The 23,202-nt window shown below is 40.8% G+C and overlaps 1 protein-coding gene across 1 annotated transcript in view; it reads right to left on the bottom strand.

Moving 5' to 3' along the window:
- FAM124A (family with sequence similarity 124 member A) overlaps positions 1-23,202 on the bottom strand; it is an 83,510-nt gene that overhangs the window by 46,256 nt on the left and 14,052 nt on the right. Inside the window, exon 2 of the mRNA XM_036250566.1 lies at positions 10,458-10,489. Within this exon, the coding sequence (XP_036106459.1) occupies positions 10,458-10,489 (32 nt within the window). The remainder of the gene's footprint in view (positions 1-10,457; positions 10,490-23,202) is intronic.

The following is a 23,202-nucleotide window of genomic DNA, read 5'->3' as shown; positions in this document are numbered from 1 at the left end:
AGGTCAGGCACACTGACCAGTTAGCAGCAGGTCTAGAAAGAGAACGAACACCTTCCAACTCCCAGTGTGGGGCTCTCCGCTTGCACCTCGGCTGCCCCTCGCTCTGGAATGCCTGCTCCTGCTAACAGCCCCAAGGACTGCAAAGCAGGACGAGACATGGTCCCCTCCACAGCTCACAACCCAGCTGAGGGCTGAGGAAGCAAGATGTTCACACTTGAGAAATAGAAGAACATAAGACAGGAGCTGCTAAGTTCTAAATGATGTAGTAGATGAATTTCCGAGGTAATAACCAGTTTCTCTTTCCCACAATTTTCTTATTGCCTGTGGCCCTCCACCTGCAGAGTCGGGGCTGTTTATTGTTTCAGGGAGGCTGGGGGCAGATAGAGCCATCAATCAAGTTTCTGAATGTATACATATTTTCAAATCATAGTGGAGGAAATGGCCTTGAAGGCTCTCTATTGCAAGGCCTGGGTTTGGGAGTCAGAAAAGGTTTCTGAGCCAAGAAGGCCCAAATCCCGGAGCAGAGGGCTCACGGTGAATCAGTGCAGAAGCACGTGTGATGCTGCAAGGATGGCTCTTCCAGCTCGGGGGTGTCCATTCGGGGCTTCTGGTGAAAGGAGAAGATGGAAGGGACCTGACGGAAGTCTGGATGCCAGAGGTTTCCGAGAAAGGGTTATGTACTGGTATCTGTGCTGACCCCACAGCCCCCACAGCCCTGGAACCCCAGAGCAGAGCGGCCCCGGGCCTCCCATTGCGGGGGGGGGGGGGGAGGACTGCTCAACACTGAAGTTCAGCTCAATTACAGAGAAATGTAGCAGTTCCACTTTTATACCTGATCATGTGACTGTGAAAATTCATACTTACTACAAAGGGGTTCTTACAGAGTTTTTAGCAGAAGCAGAAAGTGTTCTAGTCCAATGATGCTGATCGCTTATGCATGCCATCCCATAGAAAGACTTTCAACCGAGTCTAGGTTATCTGTGATCCCCACACACTGTAGCCAAACTATGTCCAAACCTGAAATGTTAAATGTGGAAGCACAGAGGAAGCCCGAGTCTCCCGACAGCAGGCAAAGGAAAGATCTCTCACAACCATTCTTGTCACAGAGAAGGAAAGTCAGTCTTCCAAGTGCTGGTGGAGGCTCAGCTCCACTGCCTTTTTGTCAGATGTCAGGATGAGATAAAAATAAAAGTGGGAGCGAGAACAAATAGAATATTCCTTCCCTTCTATGAGCAGAGTAGTGTATAAATAGAAGTTTATAAATGCAGAGGAAGGAGAGAAAATTTACAAAGAAGGAATCCTCTTCACTTCCTAGTCTATTCTGAATATTTTAACCTTTAGTGGATATGACTGGCGTTTTGCACAACAGCCCCCCAACACCTCCAAAGTGTTACCCCTCAGACAATATTCAGCAACAATCTCGATGCTGAAGAAAAGGCAGACATCGTCTCTGGGGAGGTGAACGCTTTCTGGTCCCTGCGCAGCGCCCACGTCTTCCCTGTGGCGGGCGCTGCCCCGGGGTCAGAGCGGGAGGGTAATCAGTACCGTCTCCCAGCGGGAGCCGCAGAAAGAACTCCGCCTTTCCGGCCTCGAAAGCCGAGGTTCTCCCTGTTTATAAACTAGTCTTCAGAGCACTTGTGCCCATGGTTATTGTGTGTGTGCATCCATACATTTCTAGTTTTGTTCATAAGAACGACCAGTCACGAGACCCCGGCGCGCTCGCCGGGGCCGTGGGAGCAGGAAACCCACCTTTGGGCGTAACCTGGCCTTAGGATCAGAAGCTTCACAAGTAAATATGCGTTTTACCTCCGCAATTCTACTTGTAGGAATTTATCCTACGGAAATGATGAAGGATATGTACAAAGACTCTGTACAAAAATATTCCTGGCAATGCTGTTTATAACGGGAAAAGTGAACAGAAGCTACAGGCCAATAATAGGCCTTGGTTAATCAAGTACGGAGCAGAAATATCTCAGTGGAATACACTATACTTAGTGGGAAAAGAGAGCATTAGACTACAAAACTTTATAATACCATATGTGGGTAGTAATATATATCTATTGGACTATATATACTCAGGGAAAAACCCTGTAAAGGCAGACACCAAATTATAACTACTGGTTCTTTTTTTTTTTTTTTTTTAAACATATTAGAATATTTATTTATTTATTTATTTATTTATTTTTCCTCATCCGAGGACATTTTTCCATTTTTTTTTTGTACAGACAGAGTGGGAGGGAGAGAGAGGAAGAGAGAGAGAGAAACATTGATGTGAAGGGACACATCGAGTGGCTGCCACCCACACAACCCAACCAGGGCCGGGGACAAACTGCAACCGAGGTACATGCCCTTAGCGGGAACCGAACCCGGGTCTCTCCAGACCGCAGGTGGACGCTCTAACCGCTGAGCCAAACCGGCCAGGGCAGACACCAAATTATAACTACTGGTTCTTTCTGGATGGTAGGATTCTGAGTTTTCTTCTTTTTGCTAATCTGTATTTTCTGATTTGTCTACAATGACTACATATTGTTTGGACAGTAATAATTTCTTGAAATTGAGAAAAGCACCTGGCACGCTGGGGGAATGTGCAGTGGCAGCTTCTCGCCTCGTCCCTCCTTGGGGGCCTGACAACCCTGGGAGACTGTCACTTCGGCTTCTCAGGGGAAATACGCTATGAGAAATCCGCCTTTTATGTCCCGGATAGAAATCGACACCGTCTATGTAAGTTTAAGTCACACAATTAAAACTTATCTTTGAAGCCAGAAGGACTACACTGTATTTTTCTGAAAACAGATGCCAGTGTAGCAAAGCATCCCGGGAGTTGTCCATGTGTATACTTCCTTAGCCTTTGATTTCCTGATGCATATCTTTGGCTATCACTTCTCTCTTACCAACTATGAAACAGTAATATTGTCTAGTTTTTCAGGTTCCCATTCAGAGGGTCCTGAACGTATAAACCCAAACCACGGAGCAGCAGCCTCAGCGCACGCGCACTTCCAGCTCCGTCGTTCATCCACCCCCGGTTTCATCTGCTGCTTCCATGACCTTGAGACAGGCTGACCCCTGCTTCCCCAACACAAACAACAAACGAACGAATTCCGCTAGTTTGCCTGATGAAGGACAAAAATCCCTGTTTTAAAATAAGGCACTCCTACAGGATGAACACAATTTTCTTCTTTTAAATTAGTAGTAGAATAGTTTGAACATTTATCAAGTAAAAAATGTTCTCCTCTAGACATTATCAAAATCCCACAGCTTACGAATTACACCATTAAAAACCAGACTCTAAAAGTAAGAAATCTGGATAAATCACATCTACTAGGTATGATTTAGGAGCAATCTTACTCCTCAGAACTGCAGCACCAGTTCACCTGACTCAGGAAGTTTCGGGCAGGGCCTGGATCCTGCATTTCTAACAGGCTCCAGGGGATGCCCATGGAGTGGCCCCTGGACCACACTCTGAGTAGCATTTTCCAGTAGCAACTTTATGTGCTCTACCAGGCTGAGAGTACCTTCTCTGGGCAGCTGCTAAAATGTGAGGTGAGCAGATACCCCGACATACACCAGCTGGCATTGCATGGTTCTCAGCCTGTGACTAAACCTCCGCCTGAGTGGCTGAAGCCCCAGACCTACCCAAATGACACACTCAGAACTTTCTATTAGTGTCTCCTACCAGCTACATGCTAAATGGCTCCAGCCATTCAGAGAAAGGTTCAGGAACCTCAGTCTCAAACCTGAAGCCATACTTGCCACAGAAAGCTTCATGGGAAGAGCCACTGGCAACAGGGCCCTCTCTCCATAGTTAGGGCGAGCTGGAGGGAGGCCAGTGCATTCCAAGAAGGAGGAAGCAGCCTTAAAGGTTCTTTCCCACACAGTTCAGGAGCCGCAGCTGTAGGTGTACCAGAAGCCCTGCCAGGGAACGGGAAAGGTACTTCTGAGTGAAAGCTTTACTCCTACAGTCACTCTGGAAGGCGGCGTCACAAAGGAGGACACGTCGAACCAGGAAGTCAGACTGATCTGTCCACATCTACAGCATCTTAGTGGTTTGTGACTGATCTCTGCAGCTATGGCCGCTCATCAAGAAGGTCCTTGTTCTCAGCGACACCATCATCCGACACAAGGCCACTCCTGAGGAGCCTGTCTAGGGTTGCAGAGTCGTTCCAGCTGTGCCACAGCTCACCCCGAATCTCCTTAGAGATCAGTTCTGCATACGAACATGACTGTTGCACCAGAACATGGTCTTAAACTTAATAAAAATGAACTAGTTCTTATTTGGGGCTCATTTCCTGGAAGTTGCACACTTGAGTAGAGTGGAAATTCAAAATCTTAATTTTCCTTCATTTGTAAATAAGCATACCATTTCCTGGATGCTTTGATTTGCTGTATGTTGACTGTTGGCTTACAATAGTATATCAAACAACATCATTAGTATTACTAATAAGCCCTTTGAAAATGGAGGAAGTAGAAAATAAAAGTAGTGATGGGCCTGAACTGACATACTGAAAATACTAGTCTGGTCTGTCCCTAAAGACCATATACTATTCATAATTAACTTCATCTAAAAGGCTATACTCTAATTTGCTAACTATGTGCTAATTACAAAATTAGGCATGCTCAATGGCTAAAATTGTTCTTCATAGGAAATAATAAATAGATTTGAGTTTTGCCTAGATCTTATGGAATAAGACTCTGAGAGAGTATTTTCTCTGAAAATCATAATGGGGAAGGTATTGTACACAGAATAAAAAAGTACAAACTATGAAATTTACAAGTGGATCAAAGTTAAGTTGCCTACCACCACCTCTTCCAAAATACTGATTTTCCCTTTTCAGTAATGTGATAAAAACTGACTTTATAATGAACAAAATCTGTCAATAAGTTATCATCTCTAACAAAAACAGGAAGAAAATAATGAATATTTCATTATCCCAAATCTGAATTTAGATCTTAGATATTGAGACACAGATCATATATATTCAAATATTCCCCACCAGTTATGACTTCGTCCGTATGTAATCATATCTTTTCAATGTGTTGCTTTTAAAGCTCCTTACATTTGTCTGTAAATTAAATCAAAATGGGCTTATCTTTCCCTCCATGCTGAGGGGAGGCACAGATGTGGACAAAGACAAAACCAAAACATGCTTTGCTTCAGTATCCTGAAACTGCAAGGAGATGAGGCAGCCACTGAGAAATGAAATGGAGAAGACAGCATTTATGTGGAAAGATCCGCGTGTTAAAAAGGCAGCCTCAGGGGACAATGAGATGTCTGTCCTTCCAGACAGACAGCAAGGCAGAACTGACAAGCCCTCATAGTGGCTCCGACCAGGGCCTTGCAATTAACTAGGCCACCCGACTTCCTATTTGAAAAACACCTGCGATCCACCTGACCCCTTTTTCTTGCCGTGAGAGTTGGTTCGGCTGGGCCAATCCGGGCGGCCCTCAAGGGCAGGTCACAGACCCCAAGAAGGCTGAGGGGACAGAATTGCACTGGACTTAAGGCCTGTGGAAGCTCGGGGCCAGCAGGGAGAACGCCTGTTCACTGGAAGGACAGGGCGAGGAGGACAAGAAAGCTAGGGGAAAGCAGGCGATGCGAGCGGGGCAGGCCGGCCGCCCTCCTGCGGGGGACGGTCGGTGGGAACTGCTCCAGCGTCCTGGTCAAGAGGAACATGCAGACGTGCAGCACCGAGTCCAACCACCTGAAGGTCCGCAACTCTTCCCCGAAAGGCGGTGGGCGTGGAGCTAGCGCCACCGCAAAGGCGGGCAGATGTCATGAGGCTCAGATGGGCCAGTGAAATCTGGCTTCCTCCCAGGTGCGGAGCACCGTCTACAGGAGCGCCGGGGCCACCCTGGCAGCATCCGGCACAGGACGCGCAAGGACAAGCACCACCCGGCCTGTGCTTGGCAGCCATCCGCAGGGCCAGCGCCGTCCTGCGCTGCTAGAAGCCCACGGCGGTGAAGAGGTAGCAGGCCCGTCCCACCAAGAGTTCCTGAGCACCCTCAAACCCCCCAACAGCCAACTTTCCTCCAAGAACGAACGAACAAACAAACAAACAAACAAACAAACAAACAGGAAGGCAGGAATCTGAGCCTGGGTAGGTTGAAGAAGATTCAGAGACTCCACCCACCCATGATGTGTGTCTTTTTTGCACAGCTTGCTACTTGCTCCAGAAATCAAATCAGCAGAACACACTGTTCATGGCCATTTCTCCACAATTCAGACTGGGAGAATTCCTCGCGCACTGCAAGGGCCCTCTGTCATTTAATGGACCTTTCATCCTTTGTGGCTTGAAGGGGTACAAAACTGTAAGGTGTTCCCGCTGTTCCTGCAGTTCATAAAGGCCAGGTACAATTAATGGCTAAACCCGAGTTTCGAGATGGAACAGTTTTAGGGCACAAATCAGAAAGGCAAAGAGAGAACTAGTTCATTCTTCGACCACTTCCTACTGCATCATTCTGGGGCAAGAGAGCCTCAAGAAATGTCACACTGTCCTAGAAATGCCATTTCAAAGCTCCCAACATCGTCAAGAGTAGTTCTCCAAGTATGATTATAATGTTTATTTGAATATAAAGTATAATAGTGATAATTAGAAGTATAATATAAAAGTGTAATAGTAATACGTGATGGTAGTTTCATTAGCATTACGTGGCACCGTTGATTCCCCCCCTGGCATAATTATCGTGTGTGTGTGTGTGTGTGTGTGTGTGTGTTTAAATCCTGTTTATAAAAGTTCCTCTTTTTACTTAAATTACTTAAGAATGCAAATTGTACATAGTGCCTTGATGATCTTCTTACCAGAATTCTGGACAAACAACCTAATATTCTGAGTTTAAATTAAATTCGTTATCCTTGGGAAGTATGATTTATTGAGATCTTCTGAGGGCTACCTGTGTTTAGCTTTGCAGAAAGCATAGAGGAAAAGCCTGTCTGCCTCATCTATCTAAAAAGGCCAATGGACCAGTTGCAACTAGAAAAAAATTCACCCATACTAAACCAAACCACCCATTAAAGAAGCCCCCTGAGCCAATCCCCCAAACCCCCAGTTGAAAGTGAAATCAGACACAGTCAGTAGACATGTAATTCTATGATCCATGAGGTTGAGGAAAAATAGGAGGCCCAGCTCTCCATGTGCCCTCCTCTGACTCGTACCTTGTCCATTTTTTCTAGGGGAGGGGGGTTAAAAAGCAGCCACTATCCCTCACACAATGTCTCTACTGCCACACAATCTATAGGCAGCTCACAGTACAGAAGCTCAGGCTGAATCTGAACAGCCCTTGCTTTGAAATTAATGCTAAGGGTGCATCCTCCAGACTCTATTCAGGGACAAAGAAAAATGGTACAGATGCCTCAATTCTTGACTCCTTCTTCTTTCCTTCCTTCCTTCTCTCTGTTTAGAGGAGTTTCTAAGACATTCACATCTTCGCATCCCAGAGCTTCTGAAAAGGTCCTTTGAGGCCCTCCAGCCTCATTCCACAGGAGAAAACACATGTCCAGAGAAGGTAACTAACTTGTCTGAGAGTACTCTGCTCATTCAGGGTGGAACCAGGACTAAGACCTAGGACACCTAAATCCTACACCACTGCCTGTATAATTTGTCTTGGTGATGAACTCTCTCCTTTTCCCACCACGGGCAGGCAGCACCCTGCATTCAGAGGAAAAGACGACTAAGCAGAATAACTGGTGTTCTTGGAGGAAACTTTCTCAACAATGTTGGTAAGCACGAAAACCAACTGTGGACACACAGACTCTAACCCTAGCTCTCCCCAAGGAAGCATGTATGTTCCTGTGAACGCAGGAACAAATGGGCAAAGGAACATCACATGAATGTTGAATAAGAACCACTTTCAGACATGGAAAAATCCATTTCTTAACATGAATGGTTAGAACCAATGCTCAAATCCCAATCAGGAGTCAAGAATCATTCAGAAACAAGCCATTGAGTAGAGAGAGGCTGACTGAAGACAGTGGAATGACAGTGAGATACAGGAGTTGCTCCCAGGACTGACGAGTGGGAACTGGTCACACGGAGGGCACAGGCACCGAGTCAGCTGTGAAGGGAGAGTGACCCGGAATTGAATCTTTCAGGATAGACACTATCCTGAAACATATTAACTTTTCCTCTTCTCAGTCCTCTGAGTGTGATTATACAGTTTGTGGAGAAATGCTATGTGTGCTTACTGATTTTCAGAGAGAGAAAGAGAGAGTGAGAGAGAAACATTGATTGGTTTCCTCTCATACGTTCCCCAACTAGAGACTGAACCCACAACCTAGGTATGAGCCCTGACAGAGAATTGAACCCATGAACTTTTGGTGTATGAGACGATGTTCCAACCAACTGAGCCACACAGGCCAGGGTGAGAAATGCTGTTTTAAATGTACTTGGAAAATACTTATTATTGTATTGCTATTGAACTTAAGTTTTAAAGGATAGATTTAAAACTCTAGGCTTAAAAATTATTCATTTATTTTTCCAGGAAGGGTCCACTTTGTTATCTTTCACCGACTGCTTAAGGGGCCTTCTCCTGAGTATGGGTGTGGCCAGGATTTATGTTCCTGGCTGGGAGGATATGCAGGCCAGGCAACACACTGGGCAAAGACAGCCAGGAGCCCCTCTGTATTCACTCACCCCTTCTTCGTGCCAAGGACAAGGATGTGATGGCTATGCTGGAGGCAGCCATTTTGTGACTCTGAGGCAACCCTAATGATGGAAGCCAAAAGTCGAGGATGGTGTAGAAGAATGATTGAAAAAGTTTCTACACCACACCTGCACTATCTCCTCTGGACCTTTTTTTTTTTTTTTTAATGTTAGAGAAAAACAAACCTCTATGTGTTTGAGTCTTTATTTTTCTCTATTATTTATAGTCAAATACATTTCCTAACTGAAATATGAAATGCATATAAATATATATCCTCACTCATTACATATCCAATGCCAAGAAACTCTGACATTGAAGAGTGAGACAGAAATTACCAAATATTTAAAGAGAAAGGAAAGAGCAATAAAAGGCTATTGATCCCAGTTGCACTAAGAGAAATTCCAATTCAGAGATTGCAATTAAAATAATGGAGAGGAAAACACCCCAAACCAAATTACCTGTTTCCCTAAAAAGAGAGGTGCTTTGTTGTGACCCAGAGGACTGATTTGAGAGCTACAAATTGAGAAAAGGCTTTGGGTAAGTGTTTAATACAAATCATCCTTTAAAAACATATAGCCTCTGGGCAAAACTGAGCTCCATGAAAATGGTGGCACAGAGAGTGAGTTCAAGAGAGCATACTCTGATTTAAGGAATGCAAAATCTTCAGGAAGCAAATGCAAGTCACTGGAGCATTATTCTCATTATTACTAATGGTTCTTAATAACTACGGGGCAATATTGAGTCTCTAGTTGGCTGAAATAACCAGAAATTACTTCTTGTAGCTAAGCTAATAACTAAATATAATTAGGGGAGGGGGAGGGAAGAGATTAACTACAGAACACATATGCATACATGCATAATGCATGGGCACAGACAATACTGTAGTGAAGGCCTGGGGTGGGCCAAGGGCTGGGTGGTCAAAAAGGGGGGACATCTATAATACTTTCAACAATAAAGATACATTAAAATATATATATAATTTGACACTAAATTACAATGTCAGATACACAGCTTTCTGCACAGTCTCTTATTGCAAAGGAAAGCTAAGCAAGAACATCAGTAAAAAGAAGAACTCAATTAAGTGTCTTTCCAATTGGGAACTATTTAGAATTGAGAGTTTACAGAATAGTAAATACTGAATTGTTCTGTCCTGATTAAAAAAAAATCAGGACTTTATCATAAGACATTTTATTTTATTTTAAAATAAGTGTTTAATCAGTCTGAATTATTTTAGTCATTTATACAATGATCTTAATCACTGTAAGTTAATCAAGGCCTAATTTCTCATGAATAGATTCACACTTGCAATTTAAAATTTAATACACAGACACATTTTTCTATACTCAGAGTGGGTTTATAAACATAGTCCCAATCATTTTTTTTAACCAAATATAATAATTAGCTATGATATCTGAGTGAATTTGCCCAAAAGATGAGTTGGGGCCAATTAATGTGCTCTGAGCTATTAGTCTTTGGACAGCAGGTATTTGATAAATGTTTGTTGAATGAATGTGTTACCTTAGAGTCTTCAGAGAAGGTGTTTTAGAAGCCAGGAAAACCTGATCTGGTTCCTCCAGGCTGAATTTCCACAGGGGAAGTGATGACATATCTAGTCCTGAATCGGGTAAATCAAATTCTCCAGGGAAAGCCTCCACTTCCAGAGCTAGAGGATGGATCTCATATTCTTGGGCAAGGATACCTTTGGTGAGTCTTACTATTAAAGCATGGGTCACGTAGATGGGCTTCTCTACATGCATAGATGGGACTGACCCCAGAGGGACTGTGAAGACAATGCCTAAAGACATTTAAACCATACTTACTGCTGGTGGAGGACACGTGGCTGTAGTCAGACCTGAAATACAAAACCTTAGTATTAATAGGAGTTAACATTTTTTTCTTTACTCAAATGATTTCTCCAAGCTAGAATCTTAAAGTCAGTGGCAAGAAGCATTTAATTGGTAAAGAAATGAAAAATTAAAAACTATAGTGTTAGCACAGCTTGTACAAAATAAATTTATGTCTGAATTTAAAAGCAAAACTTAAAAGGTACTTTAGAAATCAAGGGTCTTTTGGGTTCTGGTTAAGATGGCAGAGTAGGTGGATGCTGCACTCACCTTCTCCCATGACCACATCAAAATTACAACCAAAGGATAGAACAATCAATCTGGATAATCATCTGAACAATAGCTAAACCAAAATCTATAACTAAAGATATAATGAAGCCTCATCGAGACTGGTAGGCTGGGTGGAGACATAAAACAGGTTGGCCCCACATCCACATGTGGTGGTTGAGAAGGGATATTTCAGCTGCACAGTTCTCTCCTTAGGAGCAAGGGGTCTCAGCCCCACATCAGGTCCCTATCCCGGAACACCAGTGCCAGAAGAATAGCTCACATAACACCTGTGAAAATCAGCAGGGATTGCATCCCGCTGGATGAGATGGAGGCTGCTGGAAACTCAGGTGTCCTCTTAAGGGCCAATGCACAAACCCTCACTCGCTAGCAGAGCACTCACCTTGGGCTCCATGAAGGGCCAGCAGCTTGGGAATGGGGTGGCACCACAGACATACAGGGAGAAACTTAGTTGTGTGACTTCAGGGCAAGGGCTGGAAGGACAATCACACTGTCCCTGTGTTGAGCCCTCCCTGCACACAGCCTAAGGTGAATCTACATTAGCCAGGTGAACTCCACCGGCTCCACCCTGACAATTTCCTGAGACACTGCTCAATCCATCTTGTGCAAAACCCCAGGCTCTCTCAGCATCAACCAGCCTGGTCCTGCACTGCAATCTTTCCTAAAAAACTCTCAATGAATTCCATCAAGCTTGAAGGGTACTAGAAACATTCAGGGAAAAACTGAGTTGTGTGGCTTCAGGGAGAGGGCTGGGAGAATGGGCTCCATTTTTCCTGTGTTGAGCCCACACCTCACACGACCAAAACTGAATCTGCATCAGTCTGGAAGACTCCACTAGGTCCACACTGATAACTCCCTGAGACCCCACACTACCACAAGGGTATACAGACCATGGGTGAGTGGCTTTAGGCCTCAGTGTACCATGAGTCTTTTGCTAAAGGGCTTGGCCCAGTGCTTCAACCAAATCTGAACCTGTATTAGCCTAGTGAATGCCATTCTCCCTAACCTGGTGACTCCTTGAGACCCTACCTCACATAATTTGGGTGCTACCTTGAGCTCTTTCAGTAGCTGGGCCTTATAGGTATCTGGAAAGCAGAGGCAGGTTTTGGGGTACCTTGGGTCTTTTAAGCTCACCTGCCTCAGGCTCAGAACTGGTGGCAGCCAGCCTTAGATCTGGGGCCCCTACCATGTGAATCCAGGCCCAGCACAGGCAGCTACAAACTGAAAATCACATCATAGGTCATAACAGGTAGTGCTGGATCCATCACAGGCAGCATCGGACATTGACCTGTACCAAAGTCCCTCCCAAGAGGCCCCAGAACCAACATACATGGTGGCCAGAAAACAACAGAGCACCATCCAATTAACCTCACAAGCAGCACATACAAAGGGAGGTCTCAGCAGGTTTCAGACCTCGTTATAGTGAATCCCACTTCATGGAGTCAGCCCCTGCAAAGCAGCTTATATGTTGTGGTCATGGCCAATCCACAGCCAGCCAGCCTAAGGGTCAAACCCACCCACTAATGCAATAGCAATCATGGCTCAACTACAACAAGAAGACACACACAATCCACATAAATGATACACCTAGAGTACCTGGCTCAGGTGATCAGGGAGACTGCACCACTGGGCCCCAGAGGACACCTACTATATAAGGTCATCCCACCAAGATTAGGAGATGTACCAGAGCTACCTAATACATAGAAATAAACACATAGAAGTGGCCAAATGGTGAGACAAAGAAACATGTCCCAAATGAGAGAACAGATGAAATGTGTAGAAAAAGAACTAGATAAAATGGAGGAAAGCAATCTGTCAGATACAGGGCTCAAATCACTGTTTGTTGGGACATTCAAAGAACTTTGGGGGAAAACTGATGAACTCAGAACTTCAACAAAGACATAGCAAGCATAAAAAATGACACAGAAACTAGAAAAAAGAACAGGTCAGCAATGAAGAATACAATAACTGAAATGAAGACTATGCTAGAATAGATCAATAGCACATTAGATAAAACAAAGGATAAAATCAATGATTTGGAAGACAAGATAGTAGAAAACATCAATTACAACAGCTAAAAAGAATTTTTAAAAATGAGGATAGCCCTGGCCAGTTTTTCTCAATGGTTAGAACATTGGATAGTGGAGCAAAGAGTTGTGGGTTCAATTCCAGCCAATGGCAGGTACCTCAGTTGTGGTTCATCCCTGGCTCTGGCTGGGGTCATGCGGGAGGCAGCCAATTGATGTGTCTCTCTCACATTGATGTTTTTCTCTCTCTCTCTCACTTCCCCTCCCACTCTATCTGAAGATATTTGGAAAAATATTCTTGGGTGGGAATTAAAAAAAAAATTGGAAAAAAAAAGGAGGATAGTTTAAGGGACTTTTGGAACAACATCAAGTGTAACAACATTTGCATAATAGGTGTATCAGAAGGAGAAAAGGGAGAGTAAGGGATTGAGAACCTATTTTAAAAAATAATGACTAAAATTTCTTTAACCTGGCAAAACAAAACAAAAAGACATAGAAGTTGAGGAATGCAGAGAATCTCGAATAAGATGAACCTAAAGAGGCCCACACCAAGACACATCATAATTAAAATGCCAAAGGTTAATGACAAAGAGAGAATATTAAAAGCAGCAAAAAAAAAAAAAAAAATAGACAGTTACCTAGAAGGAAGTTCCCATAAGACTGTTACTGATTTCTCAACAGAAACATTTCAGGTTGAAGGGATTGGCAAAAAATATTCAAAGTTATGAAAAGCAAGGACCTACAACCGAGACTACTTTACTCAGCAAGGCTATCATTTAAAATTGAAGGAGAAAGAAATTCCCAGACAATAAAAAGCTAGAGAAATTAATTACTACCAAAACTACATTACAAGAAATGTTAAAGGGACTCCTTTAAGAAGAAAAAAGAAAAAAAAAAAGTAACATAATTATAAAGAATAAAATAGCAACAAATACCTACTGATAATCACTTTAAATGTAAATGGCTTAAATGCTCCAATAAAAAAAGTAAGTAGCATAATGGATAAGAAAACAAGACCCATATATATGTTCCCTACATTAGACCCACCTCAGATACAAGACACATGGAGACTGAAAGTAAAGGGATGAAAAAAATATATTTCATGCAAATGAAAATAAAGCAAAAGCTGGGGAGCAATACTTACATCAGATAAACTAGACAAAGGCTATAATAAGAGACAAAGAAAGACATTACTTAATGATAAAGGGATCATGTCAACAAGAGGATATAACCTTTGTAAGTATTTACACACCCAACATAGAAGCACCATAATGTACAAAGCAAATAGTAATGAACATAAAGGGAGAAAGTGACAGTAATACAGTCATAGTAGGGGATTTTTAACACCTCACTGATATAAATGGATAGATCTTTCAGACAGAAAATCAACAACAACAACAACAACAACAAAACAATGGCCTTAAACAACACACTAGACCAGATGGATTTAATTAATATTTTCAGAGCATTTGATCCTGAAGCAGCAGAACATACTTTTTTTTTTTTTCAAGTGCACATAGAACATTTTCCAGGATAGACCACATGTTAGGTTAAAAACAAGTCTCAATAAATATAAGAAGACTAGTATCATATCAAGCATCTTTCCCAACCACAATGTTATGAAACTAGAGATCAATTTTAAGAAGAAAACTGAAAAACACACAAACACATGAATGCTAAACAACACATTATTAAACAATGATTAGGTTAACAATGAGATCAAGAAATAAATAAAAAGATACCCTGAGACAAATGAAAATGAAAATAAAACATCACAAAATCTATGAGAAAGAGCAAAAACAGTCCTAAGAGGGAAATTCATAGCCATTACAGCCCTACTTTAAGAACCAAAAATAATTCTCAAATATACAATGTAACCTTACATCTAAAATAACTAGGAAAAAATAACAATAAACAAAGCTCAAAGTGAGTCAAAGGAAGAAAATAATAAAGTTCAGAGCAAGAATAAAAAAAATACAGTATAAAAAAATACAAAAGATCAATGAAACCAAAGCCGGTTCTTTGCAAAGATAAACAAGATTAATAAACCTTTATCCAGACTCATCAAGATAAAAAGAGAGAGGATTCAAATAAATTAATTTGGAATTAAAAAGGAGAAATGACAACTGACAATAGAGAAATACAAAAGAATAAAAGAAAATATTACAAACAACTAATTATATGTCGACAAATTGGACAATCCGGAATAAACAGGTAAATTGGTAGATAGATACAGTTTTCCAAGAGTGAATCAAGAAAAAAAACAGAAAATCGAGCAGACCAATTACTACCAACAAAATTGAATCAGTAATAAAATAAACTCCTAATAAGCAAAAGTCCTAGACTGGATGGCTTCACAGGTGAATTTTACCAAACATTCAAAGAAGAATTAACACTTCTTCTGAAACTATTTCAAAAAATTCAAGAGGAGGAAAGGCTCCAAGATCAATTTAGGAGGCCAGCATTACTCTGATTCCAAAACCAGATGAAGACATTACAAACAGAATATTATAGGCTAATACCTCTGATGCACATAGATGTAAAAATTCTCAACCAGATATATGCAAATTGAGTTCAGCAATACATTCAAAAGATCATACATCACAAGCAAGTAAGATTTATTCCTGAAATGCAAATTTGGTTCATTATCAGCAAATTAATTAATGTGATATACTACATAAACAAAATGAATGATAAAAATCATATGATAATATCAATACATGTAGGCAAAGCACTTGACAAAATGCAGTATCCATTTATGATAAAAACTCTCAGCAAAATGTGAAAAGAGGGATCACACCTCAACATAACAAAGGCCATATATGAAAATACACAGCTTACATCTTTCTCAACAAGAAAAAGTTAAAATCATTTTCCTTAAGATAATGAATATGACAAGGATGCCCACTTTACCACTTTTATTGAACATAGTATTGGGAGTCATAGACAGCAGACATTAGACTAGGAAAAAAAAAGGCATCCAAATAGGAAAGAAGTAAAACTGTCATGGCATGTCATTGCAGATGGCATGATACTCTACATAGAGAACCCTAAAGACTCCACCAAGAAACTACTAGAACTGATAAGTGAATTCAGCAATGTAGTAGGATTAAAAATTATTATCCAGAAATTGGTTGTATTTTTATATATCAATAATGAACTACTAGAAAGAAAAACTAAGAAAACAATACAACTTACAATTGCATCAGAAAAAATATCAGCAATAAATGTAATCAAGTAGGTAAAAGACCTGTGCTCAAAATATCATATGACACTGAAGAAAGATACAATCATCAAAATGGAAAGGCAACCCACTGTATGATTGGGAGAGCATAACTGCCAATGATATATCAGATAAGGGGTTAATTTCCAATAGATATAGAGTATTCATACAACTCAACAAAAGGAAGACAACCCAATTAAAAAATGAGCAGAGGAACTAAATAGACACCTCTCTAAACAGGACACATAAATGGCTAAGAGACATATAAAAAAATGCTCAACATCACTAATCATCAGAGAGATGCAAATTAAAACGACACTGAGGGATCACCTCACACCTGTCAGAATGGCCACCATCAACAAATCATCAAACAACAAGTGTTGGCGAGGGTGTGGAGAAAAGGGGACTCTAGTGCACTGCTGGTAGGAATGCAGACTGGTGCAGCCACTATGGGAAACAATATGGTGTTACCTCAAAAAATTAAAAATTGAATACCATTTGACCCAGTGATCCCACTTCTAGGAATATACCCTAAGAAGCCTGAGACACCAATCAGAAAGAATATATGTACCCCCATATTTGTAGCAGCACTATTTATAATAGCTAAGATCTGGAAACAGCCCAAATGTCCATCAGTAGACAAATGGATAAAAAAGCAGTGGTACATATACACAATGGAGTACTATGTAGCTGTAAGAAAGAAAGTTCTCTTATCCTTTGAGATGACATGGAGGTACCTGGAAAGTATTATCCTAAGCTAAATAAGCCAAAGAGAGAAAGACAAGTATCATATGATCTCACTTATCTGTGGAATATAATGAACATAACAGTCTGAGGAATGGGGTATTCCCAGAGATGTGGAAGTGGGGTACAGACAGACAATCCCCAGGAGAGGGGCTGGTGGGGGGAGAGAGAAACCACAGAACTTACGTGCATGTATGCATGAACAATGGACATGGACAACAAAGCTGGAGACAGGGTGGGGAAGGAGGGGGACAGGGGAATTAGTAGGGGAAAAAGGAGAAACATCTGTAACAAAAATAAATTAATTAATTAATAAAATAAAATAATTTTAATTAAAAAAAAGAAAAGACACTGAAGAAAAAAATTAAAGAATATACAAATAAATGGAAGCATATACCATGCTCATAGATTGGAAGAATTAACATGGTTAAGATGCCTAAACTACTCAAAGCAGTCTATAGATTCTATCAATCCCCATCAAAATACCAATGGCATTTTTCACAGAACTAGAACAAATAATTCTAAAATTTACATGGAATCACAATAGACACCAGATAGCCACAGTAATTTTGAGAAAAAAGAGCAATATCAGAGGTATCGTGCTACCTGATATCAAACTATATTACAAGGCTATAGTAATCAAAATAGCATGGTATTGGCATAAACACACACACACACATATATATATATCTATATATATATCTATATATATATATCTCTCTCTCTATATCTATCTATCTATCATTGGAACAGAATAGATTCTAGAAATGAATCCATACCTTTGTGATCATTTAATATTTGACATAGTAGGCATAAACATACAATGCAGTAAAGGTAGTCTATTCAATAAATGATGTTGGGAAAACTGGACAGATCCATACAAAAAAGTGCAACTAGACCACCTTCTTATACCATATACAGGAATAAACTAAAGATCAATTAAAGAGTTAAATGTAAGACTCACAACCATAAAATCCCTGGAAGAAAACAGGCAGTAGAATCTCAGACATTTCTTGTAGCAATATTTTTTTCTGATATATCTCCTAGGGCAAGACAAACAAAAAGCAAACATAAAACCACTAATTGGACTATAGCAAACTAAAATGGTATAGCACAGCAAAGGAAACTATCAATAAAATGAAAAGACAGCTTACTGAAAAGAAAAAAAATAGTTGCCTATAATATATCTGATAAGGGGTTAATATCCAAAATGTATAAAGAACTCATACAACTCAACACCAAAAAAATAATCAAATTAAAAAATAGGCAGGGAATCTCACTAGACACCTCTCCAAAGAGGACATACAGATGACCATCAGACATATGAAAAGATGCTCAACTAATCATCAGAGAGATGCAAATTAAAACCACAATGAGCTATTACCTCATGCATGTCAGAACGGCTACCTTTAATAAATCAACAAACAAGTGTTGGTGAGGATGTGGAGAAAAGGGAACCCTCCTGCACTGTTGGGTGAGATTGCTAATTGGTGCAGCCACTATAGAAAACAGTAGGAGGTTTCTAAAATATTAAAAATAGAACTACCTATTGTCCCAGCAATTCGCTTCTGGGAATATATATTCGAAGAAATTAAAAACACTAATCTGAAAAGATATATATATATCCCTATGTTCACTGTAGTGCTATTTAAAATAGCCAAGATGTGAAAGCAACCCAAATGCTCATCAACAGATGATTGGAGAAAGAAGATGTGGCACATATGTACAAAGGAATATAAATTGGCTTTAAAAAAAGAATGAAATCTTACAATTCACAACAACATGGATGGACCTAGAGGGGATTACATTAAATGAAATAAGTTAGACAGAGAAAAACAAATACCATATGACTTTATTTATATGTGGAATCTAAAGAACAAAATAAATGAACAAACAAAACAGAAACAGACTCATAAATACAGAGAATAAACTGGCTGTTTGCCAGATTAGAGGTGGGTGGGTGGACTGGGTGAAAAAGGTGAAGGGATTAGCAAGTACAAATTGGCAGTTACAAAATAGTCACAGGGATGTAAAGTACAGCATAGGGACTATAGTCAATAATACTGTAATAGCTATGCATGGTGCCAGGTGGGTACTAGATTTATGGGATGGGTAGGGGGCAAAAATTACTTTGTAAATTATGTAATTGTCTAACCACTATGCTGTACACCTGAAACTAATATGATATTGAATGTCAACTGAAATTGAAAAAAAAAAAAAAAGAAAAAGAAAGAAATCGGGGCTCCTTCATATGGGCTCTGTGACTCTCCCAGACTGGAGATCTGGTATCCTGAACCATCTAAATTTGATGGCAAATTTATGAATGGATGGTTATGTTACTGGGGAGAAGCCTCAAAATTTTCAACAGGTTCTCAAAGAGTCATGACTTCCCAGAAGTTTAAACCACTGCAAATAAGTGCCCTTCAAATGTTGTCAGCACAGCATTGCCAGATCTTTCTGTGCAGAGGAATGGTGACTCTAGGGAGTGTGAGCGGGGAACCCTGGTTGTGAGGGCTTCCACATTCAAGGTCTGGCCTGCTATCAGGAAACGCAAAGGCACATGATGTCTGACTGATTTCAGTTCCATTTAAGAACAAATCCTTTGTAACAGGATACAGACTGTGATTGGGAAAGGGGAAAGGCAGGGTTAGGGCCAGGATGAAATTAGCCATCGGTTTCCATGCTAAGAAATCAGCTGCTGGCATTCAGCCTCTGTGTGAATGGGCATGTGGCCAAGGATCTGCCTCCTTAATCTCTGCTAAGCTTCTGCCCTACTTGTGTGGCTGTTAAGTCTTCCATCTCTGGCAACTTATTGGTATAGAAGCTATTAGTTTTCTCTCCCCACCCCCACTGTCCCAAAGTTGTTCTCCGTAGGAAATTGATCTCTCAGGCACCTAGGGATTTAGTCTGCTAAAGTGGTAGTTAGGAGACATAGTTATGCAAATTAAGTGGTTATTTATGTTACATTTTACAGATATGCACTCCCTTTATTTACTAGTCTCATAGTGCCTTTCTTGAATCATCCAATTTTCACTCCACTGCATTTCTTAGCATATTAAAAAACATGGTATACGCAAAACTTCTTTCAAAAAATATAGAGCATGCCTCTTACTGGTAAAAATAACATACATCTCACACAAAATGATGCACTGACTTATTGGTAGAAGAAGAAAATAGAAGAAAAATAGTCTACGGTTTTCTCTTTTCAAATGAAATACTTTAGTAGTCATAGAATCATTGAAATCTAAAATTGGAAAGAATAACAAATGACTACCATTTGCATATCCTTTTATATATTACCAACTGGATTCTCCTAGATCTAATCCAATTTTTATATTATTGAGTAAGAAATTGTAAGGAGAACAGCAGGTGAGGAATGTTAAGGGCTTGAACTACGTGTGCAGAGTGGTTTGCAGCAAGACATTAGAACAGAGGAACTGGCCAGGGCATGGCAACGTGCTGGCTAAGGGAAATGAAAGAGAAGGAGAGTCAAGGATCAGGAACCTTCTGAAAACTAGGATATGTGACTCCAGTGTCGGCGCACTGCATGTTTTCTGGAATCAGGCAGGACATAAATGAACTTTAGGACAGACGTAGAAATGTAACACTATATAAATGCATGATGCACAACACACATGCCCTATAGTAGATCAACAGCAAGCCAATCCCATTACAATATGGCCATCTTAAGATGGCCAGACTTGAAAGAAATTGCATGACAACTAAATAAGATGTTCACTAAGAATGTGCGACAGGGCTTTTTACCTTATTATTAAAAATTTGTCAGTATTTTTGGCTAGGATTTTCCAAATACTCTGGAGGTAGTTGGCTTTCACACTTGCATACATTTTACAGATCTGCATACAGATGGAAATGTATACTTAGAATGAAATTTACATTTGAAACACATTTCAAGAATCTTAATGTGTAACAGTAGTATTTTAGGACAAGTGCTAGCATAACTATGCCCCTGCCAGGAATCTCTCCATATTTCTCTTGTGACTAAAGGCTCTGCCCAGGTCAGACCTGCCAACTGGTCAGTCTCTTGACTGTTGCTCTCGTCTTGCTTCAATTCCTTTCCCATTCATTATGGCAGCCAAACTCTATAAAGTACAAATTTGATCATGTCTCTCTCTGGAGGAAGTTCAAGCTTGATATTATACAGCATAAACCCCTTTTTCCTTTATGGCCCCTGGCCAGATCTGCAGTTTCATCTATAGCCCCATCTCCCATGCCTGTCCATCATCAAAACAGAAACCAACGGAAAGTGACCTAAACTCACTGCTTTCCAGCCCCTGATCCTGTTTATGTAACTTGTACACAGTTGCCATCATGATGGAGAAACAATTTTAAACTGCTCTTTTCACTGAACACTCATAGCATGCTGCTGCATAGTTCCTGTAATTATAATTTTAGATAAAGTAATTTACTATAATTTATTCAACCATTTCCCTTTTGTTGGCTATATGATTGTTCCTGATTGTTCACTTTTGCAAAGCACACGTTGATGAGATATTTATAAATATAGCTTGATACTTATTTTCTTTTCCTTAGAAAATTTATCATGAGGGAGAGCAGAAACTGAGTCAAGGCATGAACCTTTTATAGCTTTTAAAATACAGTCCAAATACCCTAAAAGGTTATTTACTGGAAACACTGCCAGTAAAAGACAAACTTTAAAGCGTAAAACAAGTTTGTGCCTACTAAGTAGGTTCACACAGTTTCAATCTCTGGAGGGCTATGTACTCTTCAGCTTTTTTTTTTTTTATCCTCACCTGAGGACATTTTTCCATTTTTTCTTCAGATAGAGTGGGAGGGAGAGAGAGGAAGAGAGAGAGAGAGAAACATCGACGTGAAAGGGACTCATCGAGTGGCTGCGTCCCGCATGACCCAACCAGGGCCGGGGACAAACTGCAACCGAGGTACATGGCCTTAGCGGGAACCGAACTCAGGTCTCTCTGGACCGCAGGCCGATGCTCTAACCGCTGAGCCAAACCGACCAGGGCCTCCCCAGAGTTTTTAGAGGAGGCAGGAACAGCAATAGGGTGCTGCCATTCTTGAGAATCACATCCTAAGAATTTACCCAGCTGATTCTGCATAAGACTTTCAACTCTGTCAGAATAAATCATGAAAGGTGAATCCATGAATTTTAGGTTGAAAAATTTATGGACACATAATACAGACGTGCAGAATAATAATACAAGGATTATGTATTTTCACATACCTGACACATACAGTGGACAGATTTCCAAATATTACATTTATTTAGTATCTGTGCCTGTAATGAACAGAAAGTTAGATGCAGGGCCTTGACTGTATTTTAATTATAATTATACATATAGGGAGCATATATAAAAAATCTGCACTTATGATAGTTTACCACTGTCAACAGCCATATGTACACAACAGATACCTTCCTAAATTCTCTATTCCAGGAAAATCTTGGCATAAGAATTGATTTTGGCATTTCAGTAAAATTGATCTTGACATTTCTGTAAAACATCAGCTCAATGCATCATGGACCTCATCTGTTAACTCAGTTCATTGAATCAGATGCCATGGTAATTTAGAGTTAACTAGCTCCACCTTGAACATAAAGATGATAAAGTACCTAATAGATTAGCTTGTCTTCCATACAAGATTTCTCCTTTTATCTCTTAAATCTGTCCCATTTTAAAATGTATTCCTTCTATTGTTTCCCATCCAACTGTTTGTAAACTGTAGACTTGTGAATTTTTTGTTACCTCTTAAATCACATTAAGTATCAGTTGGAGGTCACCCAAATATAAAGGGCATGGTATGACTGTGGATGACCAACAAGCCAAACTTGACAGGCTCCGCAGAGGCCACATGGCAGGCCTTACAAACACAGACACCGAAAGTAACTGAAAGGGTTAGTAATGTTTAAAAGGGTAAAGGTAAAAGCTTGCAAAAGGCAGAAAATGCATTGCTTTCATGACCTTTGCTCAGCCTCAAAGTGGACAATGGGCCATGCAGAGTACATCAGCAGAAACTGCCAGAAGCTAGAGCCTGAGTATATAACCTACTCCCCAACTGTTATTCAGGGCTGACTTGCCTTTTTTTGGGCTCAGCCTGCCTGCACCCAGGCGCATGCAATAAAGCTGGTTTGCTCTACATTGGCCTTGCATTGGTGATGTGCTCTCCTGCCAGCTTAGACCTTTTATTTGGTGCTGAAACCCAGCAGGTCTGTGAGGATCCCACATAGGGGACAACCGCGGGCTCCCAGAGTTCTCCAGGCTTCCTTTCGGACAGGGATCGATCATATCCTCAGCTGGATACCGGACCTCCAACCTTTATTGTGACTGGACACTAATTCACTGGTGAGTGTTTTTGCTTACTGGTCTGATTCTCCGGGCTGTCCTGTTATCCCCCGTCTGGGACATAAGAGAGCCAGGTCTTTCAGTCACTTCAGTGTGAT

Source organism: Molossus molossus, unplaced genomic scaffold (genome assembly GCF_014108415.1).
Source record: "Molossus molossus isolate mMolMol1 unplaced genomic scaffold, mMolMol1.p scaffold_m16_p_9, whole genome shotgun sequence".
Classification (NCBI taxonomy): Eukaryota; Metazoa; Chordata; class Mammalia; order Chiroptera; family Molossidae; genus Molossus; species Molossus molossus.
The sequence above is the reverse complement of the archived record's forward strand: the minus strand, read 5'-3'. Positions and strand labels throughout refer to the sequence as shown.